General features: G+C 54.0%; 1 protein-coding gene across 7 annotated transcripts in view; it reads left to right on the top strand.

Moving 5' to 3' along the window:
• The window catches only part of ABCC8 (ATP-binding cassette, sub-family C (CFTR/MRP), member 8), a 70,877-nt gene that overhangs the window by 30,565 nt on the left and 29,003 nt on the right, over window positions 1–11,309 (top strand). For 6 of the 7 annotated variants that reach the window (XM_014530954.1, XM_014530953.1, XM_014530957.1 and 3 more), the window contains exons 10-13: window positions 7,516–7,556; window positions 8,675–8,820; window positions 10,797–10,902; window positions 11,032–11,148. In XM_014530954.1, the coding sequence (XP_014386440.1) occupies window positions 7,516–7,556; window positions 8,675–8,820; window positions 10,797–10,902; window positions 11,032–11,148 (410 nt within the window). Of the gene's footprint in view, window positions 1–7,515; window positions 7,557–8,674; window positions 8,821–10,796; window positions 10,903–10,967; window positions 11,149–11,309 lie in introns of all 7 variants that reach the window. The other variant, XM_014530955.1, reaches the window with a different exon arrangement.

The raw sequence follows: 11,309 nt of genomic DNA, 5'->3' as shown, positions 1-11,309 counted from the left end.
GGGAAGAGTGGCAGGTGGTGGGCAGTAGTGGAGGGTGCACTAGATGTGTCTCCCAGATAAGCTCACGGAGAATGGACAGTCCCTCAAGTCATCTCAGCATTCCTGGTGTTCATATTGCCTAAGGTCTGCTGGGGACAGGTGGCCACCATCCAACCTGAAGGTTCTCCCAGGGTGAGCCTTGTACTGAGCACCCAGGTCTCCTGCCTCTCTGTGTCCAGCCAGACCCGGGGTCCTGTGCCTCAGGCAGGGACCCTTGTCCAGTCAGCAGTGACTAGGCCACCCCCCATACACAGCACAGCCATGGCATCTTTCTGCAGAAAGTCCTGCTAGGATCTGATTTTCTCAGACTGGAGCTGTGAGCAGGGCAGGCAGCCATTGCTTCCTGGCTTCCTCACCAAGACACTCCAGGTTTCTGGTCTCGCCCCTTAACCTCATCCCTGACCCTGTGGCCTCCGACCCTCAGGCTGAGCACTCCACAAGACAGAAGAAATTGGGGAGGACCTAGAGAGCTCAGAAATCAATGTCCACAGACCCAGGCCCTCTTCATCCTTCTCTCTGCCAGCTCCGCCTGCCCCTTGGTCTGGTTGTGTTAACAGAAACCTCACCCTGTGTACAGCCCCCTGAGATACAGACACCTGAGAACAGGGGGAACAGCTAGTGAGGGAGGAAATGCCTTCCTCCACCTGCCAGGTGACTTTCTCTCCCAGCAACAACACCGCAGGGTGGGGTAGGGCAGGCTCATGGTTGCTGCATTGGGAGAGAAGCGGCAAGGAAACTGAGGCACTGGCAGGAAAGTAGGGGGCTGCCTCCGTCATGGTGATGGGAGCAGGTGGCAGCTACTTTGCTCCTAGGAGGTGTATACTCATCCCGCATTCCATCCTATGTAAACAACAGCAGGTTCCCAGGCTGGCCCACTGAAGCCTATCTAGTAGGTGCTCTTGCCCCCTGGGGACCTGAGAAGACAAGCCCGGGCTTTGTGAATGGCCTGAAGCCAGGAGGACCCACGGAAAGGAGACTGTATGTTGTCAAGAGCTGAGATGACTCTGGAAGGAGCAAGGGGCTCTGGAGCCAAGAGGGGGACTCAGAAGGATCAGCAGAGCAGCCCAGGTGGATCCCTGGAAGAGGCGCTGGGGAGGGAAAGGAAAGAGCCCACGGGAAGCTCTGAAAGCCCAGCGCTGTTTGCTCAGGGCTCGCCCTTCCTGGGACGGGCTTCTTTGTGTTGGTCAGAGGGAGGGGGAGAGATGGATGGTAGGTGAGGCACCTCCTGGCTGCAGGTATATGCTTTGAGTGTGTTTTCATTGATCTCCTCCCAGACTTCCTGCCTTCTGCTCTGTGTCCCCAGGGATCAGGACACAGGTCATTAGGCTTGAGGTAATGGGGCATCTTTAACTCTCGCCCCCGGTGCCAGCCATGGGTCCTGGTGCCACAGCGAAGCCCTGGAGTCACATTTCCTGATGGGGCCCATCTGGCGCTGCCTGCTGGGCTTTCAGTCTGTCATCCTACACCAGTCAATCAGGCTGTGGGGCAGACAGGTTACCCCTGACTCTCTATCTGATGGTCTCACCTTCAGCTTCACTGAGAGCTGTGTGTGGAGCCCTGGTGCAGGGCAGTGCAGAGCCACCCCGGTGGGGGTAAAAGGAAGTGGGTGTAGTTTCCCCACCATCAAATTCAGAATCAAAGAAAAACAGGCGTCAGTTACTCAGTGGGTGTTGAGTGAGCCCAGCCCTGTGTGCTCGGCCCTGTGCTAGGTACCAGGAGGAATCCAAGAGTCAGTAAGATGTGCTCCCCATTCTCAAAGAGCGTGTTGTAGTCTGCTGAGAAGTCAGAGCTAACAGTGGGGCAGGGAGCTGTACACTGTGTGGACCTGCTCCGCGCTGCCTGCCTAGCAAGCCTGGCTGCACTTAATCCTCACATCAACTTTGTGAAGTGTGTAGCTCCATTGTCCCATTTTACAGCAGAGAAGACTGAGGCTCAGTGAAGCTAAATGACTCACTGAGGTCCTCAGCCAGCAAATGACAGAGAAGAAGGAAGCCCATGTGGACTGGGAGTTCACACAGGGCTTCATGCAAGATGAGGCTTGGCGGCATCCTGCGAGATGGGCAGGATTTCAATGACTAGAAGATAAAATGGGGAAAAGCTGGAGGCAAGTGCTGTGGCCACTCCCCTTAGAAGTCAGTTCAGTACTTATTCCCTTGCAGCAGCAGCATAACTCTAGGTATCCAGCCCCACCATGTATTTGAGGACAAGCTTTGCAAGAGGCCCTACCACTCAACCAAGCAGCACGCTGCCAGTTCATTCTGTCCTTTATGCAGCACCCATTCCAGAGCCTTCTCTCTGTGCCAAACTCTACTGAGACCTTGGAGGTTAAGGGGGTAACAGGCATGGTCCCACCCTCACAGTCTTGTGGGTGACCATGCCATGCCTGTGGTCAGAGCCAGGGGTCAGTTCCAAGTGCCCCACTTTCTCTGTTGTGGTACTCACCCGGCCCTGGCCTCTTTTGTTGCTTTTATTCACTTATTTAACAAATCTTTACTGGGCACCTGCTGTGTGCCAGGCCCTGTGCTAAGCATGGGGGATGCGGGGTTGAGAAGAAATATCGGTCCCCGCCTGCAGGTTGCTCACAGTCTAGTAGGGCAGCTGGTCATGGGACTGTGTGGTGAGTGATGAGTAGAAAGGGGTTTTCTATAGGAGCAGTGAGAATTGTACCTGACCTAGTCATAGAGTGAAGTTCATTGCCGATGCTCAAAGAAGGACTCCTAGGAGTTAACCAGATAAGGGGGAAGAATGTTCCAGGTACAAAGGGCTACAGGTGAGAAGGACAGTGTGTCCAATACTCAAACATAATCTGATGAGCAGAGAGGAACAAGGCCAGATCACACAGGACCTTGTGCCCTGTGTGCAGGCCTCTGGGTCTTCTCCTGAGGCAGGGGCGCCATGGAAGGAGTTTAACTGCAGGAAAGGTGGGTTTGCCATCTCTCCTAGTGCTCTGGGGTCATGACCTTCTGTCCTCCCAGTCTGGTCTGAACCACAGTCAGGTGGGCCCTCCTTGGATGAATGTGATGGGCTTCATACCATGTCCTGAAAAGCAAAAAACAAACCCCCAAACCCAATCATGCCGTGCATGGGGGTGGGACGGGCAAGAGGATGCTGGTGAACCCCATTCGCAGGGCCCCCAGCACCTGCCCCCGATCTATAGCCCAAGACTTGAGCTCCTTCTGTCCTCCTCGGTGGAAGGCCCTGACTCAGACCAGCCAGGGCCTCCTGACTGGTCCCTCTTCATTCTCCAGCTTCTCTGAAATTCTTCTTCAATATCTGCTCTTCCTGCCACCAGCTGGTGCAGCCACAGTGGGTGTGGGTTGCCGATGCATATCCTGACCTTCTTGGGCCTGGGGGTGGCTGAGGGGGAGCTGGGAGGCTCATTAATGAAGGAGGCAGAAATCAGTGTGATGTGTGGGGCCTCCTGCTGTGCTTCCACCACAGCCAGCAGCAGACACCCCGGTGACCTGCTTTTCTCCTCCTCCGCTGACTTTGAGTGACTATGAGACAGAATGTAAAACAGCCCTGTGCACATCCAACTACACTGCCCGCTCCTGCAGGTGCCACCTGCAGTTAGGCCAGGCTGTGAGCCTGCGCTCCCACTGGCCACCCCTCACCCCCCAGCCCCGGGACAAAGCTGCAGTTAACCAGAGGCACAAGTGGCTGGCCGCGGCTCCCTGCCACGTGGCTTCTGAAATATTTATCTTTGGGAATGAAAAGCCGCTGGTTTTGTGGTGCAACTGGCACCCACAGAGCCAGGCCGCATTCCTTAGGCAAAGCCAGGGGAGACCTGTGCCCCGCTTTGGTTTCGGTTGATTTGTGGGTTGATTTCATTTGGGAAGGGTAGGAAAAGCCAGCATGTTGTTCACTGCTGTACCCCCCCGCCCCCCGCCCCCGAGCCCAGCATCATGCCTGGATCAGAGAAGACCCTCAAAAAAGAATTTTTTAATAAGTTCTTCTTAGAGGATATTTTGGGGGAAGATGCATACAACACCTACCCACGTCTCTACACCACAACAGAGAGGCTTTCGCTTTCGAAGGAGGCCTTTGAAGCCTGCCTACGTGCGGCTAAACTTGTCCACCGCAGCATCGCACTTGCACAGCATTTTGTAATCTTCTGCTCTCACTTTGTGTTATTCAACAGGATCCCTTGCTCCCTAATATGCAAGATCTAAGCAGTATCTTGTTTTCCTTTTTCTTTCCTACCCTGTGCCAAAGTTGGAGAGAAATCTATTGGTCATATATTTTTTACCTCTCCGTCACCATCCCGGTTAAGAGGCAAGGCCACAGTGTTCAACCCACGGCAGCTGGGATGCCAGCTCCCTGTCCTCTCCACCCTCCACAGGGTTCAGGGGTGTCTGCTGAGCCCAGAGAGGTACCAGAGCCTCCCAGGCCTCCCTGACATCCCTAGTTCCAGCCTTGTCCATTTCAGGACCCAGCGGGGTGCTCTTCAGAGAGGCCTTTAAAATACAAGCAGTGAGTAATTCCATCCCCCAGTCCCAGCCCCAAAGGGGACCCAGAGTTCCTGCACAAAGGCCATCCTTGCAAAAGAGGGTGAGGAAAATGAAAAATTATATTTTCATTCTTTAGTGTCTCCATACAACAGCCAGAATGGGGTAGAACATTAATTATACCATCCTAGAGGCCCAATGCATGAAATTCGTGCAAGAGTAGGCCTTCCTTCCCCCTGCTGCCGGCACCGGCTTCCCTCTGGCACCCGGGACCCAGGCTTCCCTCGAAGCCCCGGCTTCATCCGGAAGGTCGTCTGGTCTAATTAGCATATTACACTTTTATTATTATAGATGGATTCTCTTTTGAGAGAATCAGCTTTGGAATACTCACTTTTAAATTTATTTATAGCATGTGTCATTCCTCAAAGGAGCTCAAGCAGCTACAAGAAGAATAAAGACAACAAAATAGAAAAAATACAAATGAAGGAAAATCACAACCAGGAAGAACATGCTACAGAACAGTGTTAATTATGACATGTTCTGTGATTGCAGCATCACCCTGAGCGTTGATGAACCGCATTTACTAAAACAGCCCCTGGTGTTGGATGTTGCCAGTTGATCTCATTTCCGGTGGTTTGTTTGCTGTGGCTGTGGCTGTGGCTGTGGCTGTGGCTGTGGTTTCGTTTGCCTGTTACAGTACTATAGCTAGCACCAGCTTGCTGAGGGCTTTTTGCTTCTCTCAAATGATTACGTATTCAAGATAAATTCCCAGGAGGGGGATTATAGGATCAGAAGGTCTAAACTCTGTGGCTCTCACTACAAAGCACCAGATTGCTTTCCAAGCAGAGTTGCACCGATTTACAGTCTAACTCTGAACCTGTTCTTTAGCTGGGAGGGGTCTCAGCCTGAGGCAAGGGCCAAGGGGTGGTGCACAGGTGCCTTGTAGCTTGAACCCCCCTCTTTGGTAGTTGCTGGGATAGGCAGGAGAGGAACAGAAGGAGGCCCCTGTCCTGAGAGAGCTTCCTGGAGTAACTGGCCCTGGAGGGGAGGGACATACAGTTGGTGATGGTCAAGGGCCCAGGCCTCATGGGAGTCCTTCTCCTCCTCCCTCTCCCCAGCCAGTGATGGCTGTGCTATGTCCTAGTCCCAGGCCTGGGTCCCTTCTACTGTAGGAAAACCAATAATGCTTATACTGCCCCTGCCCAAGACTCTGAGGGAGGGCTGTGGCACTGCTGTGGGCACCTGGCGGCATGGAGCCCTCTTCAGGAAGGGCAGTTAAAGCAGGGTCATGTGTGATACTGGTGTTGATGAAAAGCCTGTGGTCAGACCGATTGGCAGAGCCCCAGGAGCCCCAGCCATACCTCCTCCATGAGACGGAGCTCTGCAGGGGCTGTGTCTCCCTCATCAGATTAGAAGCCCACCCCCACCCCCCAGGTGGGCACAATGTCTTCCCTATCTGCTTGGGAACTCCCTAGGGCCATGTTTCCTTTCTCCCCAGCATATCAGGGCCTTCCTATGGGCATAGTTTTGTCTCCTTCCTCAAACTAGGAGCCCCCTGAAGGCAGGGCTATATTTTTCCTCCCACTCGGGGGTCCAGACCTCCCTATACACCAGTGGTTCTCAACCTTCTGGCCCTTTAAATACAATTCCTCATGTTGTGACCCCAACCATAGAATTATTTTCGTTGCTACTTCATAATTGTAATTTTGCTACTGTTATGAATCATAATGTAAATATCTGATATGCAAGATGGTCTTAGGCGACCCCTGTGAAAGGGTCGTTCGACCTCCAAAGGGGTCGCGACCCACAGGTTGAGAACCGCTGCTATACACTGTGTATGTACTGGCGGATGCAGGATTCTTGGAGTAAGCAGACACTCAGCTTCTCAGATTGGTGTTAACCATCTGGATTTCTTCAGTGTGTCAGAGACTTCACTGTTCATTAGACAGGGCCACATGCACAGGCTGAGCCCGTGGCCTTTGGCTCTTGGCTCCTGGCTCCTTTGCTTTCATTTGGCTAATTACAGACCAGATTCCTTTCTGGGCTGGCCAGGAAGAGGCTACCAGGAAAATTAAAGATGAGATAAGAAGGCGGTAGTAGGAGGGCTGCTCTCTCTGCAAGTTCAGGACCCCATGCCCAGACCTCGGGCATCTTCCACGTTGGGCCAGAGGAGCAGGGACCTGGGGAGCAGGGCTGAGCTGGCAGCGGGTGAGGTGTGATAGTCAGCACCTGGGGCTCACAGAGCCTGTTCCCCACATTATCCCCTCTCACCTTGGGGGAAAGCCAGAGCATGTGCACAAGTAAGCACAAGTTCATGAAGATCATGTGAAGAAACTGAGGCACAGAGTAGGGAAATGACCTGCCCAAGGTCACCCAGCTCATACGTAGAGGGACTCAACCGTTCTCTGACTTTACGTCCGGCTCTCGTTGCTCTCTGGGGTCCCTATGGAGGATCCGAGGGCCACACTTTAAACAAACCAACTGCCCCACCTGGCATGGACTCTCAGTCTTAGAGCTAAGGGAGACCCCGCATTAAGCTGTCCTTCTTCGCTGATACCTCGGTGTGCATGAGTTTGAAATCTTTCCCAAGAGCCATGGGAGGTTAGGAAGCCTCTAAGCCTCCGAGGGAACCCCATTTAGGGGGATCCAGGGACCAAAAGCAAAGGAAGGAGAAGCAACTTGCTGGCTCCAGAAGCCCATGCTGCTGGCCTCCCAGTTGACCACAGGCCACCACCTCTCCAATCCACCGCTTTTTCACGGGGCTTTCTTCACACTGTGGAGCAGAATAGGAGCATGTAAGCCTCTATGTAAAGGCTTACATCTCAGAAACATGGGACAAGAGTCCTCCTGAGGGAAACAGGTAAGGAGCTGGAGGTGCCACAGGGCTAGACTTCTGCCCCTATCCTGCCCCAGCTCCACCTCATGGCTGGGGAAGGGACCCAGGGGCTGCACTGCCTCCACCCCCCGGGGAGGGGGCCTTCATTTTAGCTGTCTCGTTCCTCTCACTGAACTTGTGCTTCCTCCACAGTTTTCATGAACACGGCCATCCCCATCGCAGCTGTCCTCATCGTAAGTGGCTGCTTCCTCCGCCTCCGGGTGGGCTGTGGGGGCAGGATGTCCCTTCGGCACGGGACTTCGGGACTTCGGAAGGTGACTCAGCAGGGGGGCTGCAAACAGGGCAGTGCTCTGCACGTCGCTATGCGGAGGGGGCGCCTCCCCCACTCCAGGAAGGCAAGGGCCTCGGGCTTCCGGCCCGGAAGGACCTGAGGCTTAGTCTTCAAGAAATTAAACTTTCTTTTAAAAATAGCTACCAAGCATGTTTATGGTAGAAATGTTGGGAAATCCAGAACGGAAAGGGCAGAGAGAATTTAAATCACCCATAATCCCACTGGCAGCATCTTTAATGTGTTTCTTTCCAGGCCTTTTTGAAGGCACGTAATATGACCTTTTTACGAAAATAGGACTGGGCCGCACATGCAGTTTTGTAACGTGCCCTTTGAACTGTAAGGACACGCCACGAACAATCCTGCACATCATTAGACATTACAGTGGAGGTTTTTCTAAAGCGATTTTGACCAAAGCCGTGTATGAGCTCAGCAGTGGGGGCGGCATCGTGCCCACGTACCCCTCCCCTCCCCCGAAAGGCCTGGGCCCCAGGATCCCGCAGCCCCTTCACCCAGGACTCCCATCCCTGGCTTCTGTGATAGCTACGGTTCTTTTAAAAGATGCATTTATTTCCCCCGGGGCCAGTGTCCCTGAGCTGTGACGTGGTCACAGCCCATCAGGCATGCTTGGGAATTCTCTTTCGACATGATTTATTGGGTTGGTTCAGGCCTGGCTCTTCAGGGAATTCTGGGTAACAGTGAGCCAGCCAGGTAGCCAGGGGGCAAGCACTGTGACTGGGTGGTTATAGTTTTCCTGACTGAGGACTAATGTCTGAGAGAGGGCAGAGCTGACCCAACCTGAGGGCTCCCCCCTGGCCACCCCTGGCAAGGAGGGGGCAGGATAGGGAGGGGCATCCCAGCCCTCCAGCTTGGAGTCCCGAGTTTGCTGGGGACGTTGCCAGGAGATGACTGTGAGGATGGTGGTGGTGTCCCTAACTGGAAGGTCCCCTTGAGTCCCCTGTCCCAGGACTCTTGTTTCCTTCCGGTGTGGGAGGGGCCCACACTCTGTGCCTCTGTCCACAGACCTTTGTGGGCCACGCCAGCTTCTTCAAAGAGGCCGACTTCTCGCCCTCGGTGGCCTTCGCCTCCCTCTCCCTCTTCCACATCCTGGTCACGCCGCTGTTCCTGCTGTCCAGTGTGGTCCGGTCTACAGTCAAAGCTCTAGTCAGGTGAGAGGAGGGTCCAGCAAGGGCACTGGACAGGCAGCTCATGTGGCAGCCCCAGCACTGGCTCCACTGGGGCCAAAGCTATTTGGTCCCAGGACATGCCTCCCCGCTGATCTGGGCCTCTCTGAGCTGGTTGTGGTGGGCAGAGGGGTGGAGGCCCCGTGTGGCTCCCCTCCAAGCCATCCCTGAGAAAGGACTAGCCAACTTGCTTGCAGAGCTCCAATGTCAAGGTCAACTCCAAGATAACTCTGTAAAAAATAATTCAATATTGAGCCAAAATTGGTACATCTTCATAAATACTACCCATTGGTCCTAGTTCCACCCTCCAGAGCCACCCAGAATGAGCACCATCCCTTCCCCACAGGACAGCCCCTGGGTTTCAGAGGGTGTCCACGGAATCTTTGTTTTCCTCAGGCTGAGCATCCCGTCCTTCCCACGGGTCCCAGAGCCTTCACAGCCCTGGTCAGTGAAGCAACTTCCCACACTGCCTGCAGGTCCTGTCCCCGACTGGCCTGCGCTCTGGGAGGCCCCACTTCCAGGCTCTTGAGCCCAGTGGTGGCTGCCACTCTCCCAGAGGCATCGCCCTCTTGGGAATGAAAGCCCGAAGGTAGAGGGCTGAGGCTTTGACTCTGAGGATCTCCTTGGGCCTCTGAAATAGCTCCTTGAAAACAGTGGCCTGTCATGTCTCTGGGGAAAGCTGGCTATGTCCTTCCTCATTGTCAATGGGACCAGACAGTGACAAATATCTTCTGTGCCCTATAGCCTTGAGGAAAATGACACCCTTGTCTCATGGGACCCTGGCAGGTCCTGGGCAGCTAGCAGGAAGGAGTAGCTATGGGGTTGAAGTAGCTGATGGATGGAGCAACTTACAGGAGGAAGCTCTGGCAGGCATTCTAGGATGAAAGGGTTATATATAACTCAGAAGAATTGTGGTCCAAGGAATATCTAACCAGGGACTAAAGGCTGGAAAAGATCAGCTCTCATTTCCAGGGCTGGCTGTGCGGACTCAGTTCTATTGGCCATGCATTGTGACTTCTAATGACCACCCCCTCCCAGGACCACCCCAGCCCTGTGATTCTGTGTACAAACCACAGGTTCAAGAACGCTGCACCTGTTGGAAATCCTTGTGCTGATTCTCAGGAGCATTTCCATATGCAGACACTCACTGTTGAGAGAGTGCTGGATCCAGGAGACACAGAGGGAGGGGAGGAAGCAGGCAGAGGCTGTCAGTCTACTCCTGGTCAGGGGAGGGGGTTCGTGCCCAGAGCAGAAACCAGGGGCCACCGTGCATTTAGAGCCTCAGACTATTCTGGCCTTGAGAGTTGGAGGGCTTGTCTGGCCCCGGGCCTATGGGACACTTAGCAAAAGGGAGGAAAGAGGTATACAGATCATTCTCAAGCTGCCCAAGGCAGGTTCCACACCCCCAGGGATGAGAGAAAATGAACCAAAACTTTTGGAGCCTTCTCTGAGTCCACAGGAAAATTCCTGGGGGTGAGGGGAAGGCTTCTCATTTATGAGTTGAGAATAATACACCTCCCCTGGCAGGATTAAACTGTATGCTTATAAGACATATAGCATCTGGCATATAGTATGTACTCAATAAATATTAGCTACTATTAATAACCAATTCTAATCCTAATTAACCTTAACACTGACCAACCTTAATTCTAACAGTAACTCGTATAGTCTAACACCAACCATCTTTTAGTCTAACCAACCTTAACATTGAACTATTCCTAAAACTAACCTAATCCAGGCCCTATTCCAGAGGACTGTTCAACCCTAACAAATTCTGGTAACACCTATTGCTCCCACCACGGATGCCTCTACTTTACCCCCCTCTAGTGGGAGCTTTGTAGGGGCTGCACCTCAGGATCCGGAATTTTCTCAGAGCTGCTCTCTCAAGCCGCACCCGATCCCTTCTCCCCTTCCCTCTGCCCCTGGCAGGGGTGAGGGGTGTCTCTGTGCTTCCTCTGTAGCGTGCAAAAGCTGAGTGAGTTCCTGTCCAGTGCAGAGATCCGAGAGGAGCAGTGTGCTCCCCGGGAGCCTGCACCCCAGGGCCAGGCCAGCAAGTACCAGGCCGTGGTGAGTGCCTGGCCTCCCCTTGCCACTCAGCCCTGCCTGCATCCTGCCTCAGCCTTTCCTCACAGGAAGGCAGCTCCCCTGCTCAGCTCCCAGCCCCCGGGGCCTTCACCTCTTCCTCACCATCCCCAGCCCCTCAAGGTGGTGAACCGAAAGCGTCCTGCCCGGGAGGACGGTCGGGGCCTCACAGGCCCACTGCAGAGGCTGGCCCCCAGTGCAGACGGGAATGCTGACAATTGCTGTGTCCAGGTGAGTCTGAGACCTTGCACCCCATGCCTGGTCCCCCAGCACCATCACCAAGAAGGAGCTCAGCATCTGAAGGGCCACAGACCTATGTGCTGAGTCCTCTGCCCCAAGGTCACCGTACCTGCCTGTAGAGTTCGTAGGGACAAATCTTCTATCTCGACCAA

The sequence above is a fragment of the Myotis brandtii genome, unplaced genomic scaffold (assembly GCF_000412655.1).
Source record: "Myotis brandtii unplaced genomic scaffold, ASM41265v1 scaffold782, whole genome shotgun sequence".
NCBI lineage: Eukaryota > Metazoa > Chordata > Mammalia > Chiroptera > Vespertilionidae > Myotis > Myotis brandtii.
The sequence above is the reverse complement of the archived record's forward strand: the minus strand, read 5'-3'. Positions and strand labels throughout refer to the sequence as shown.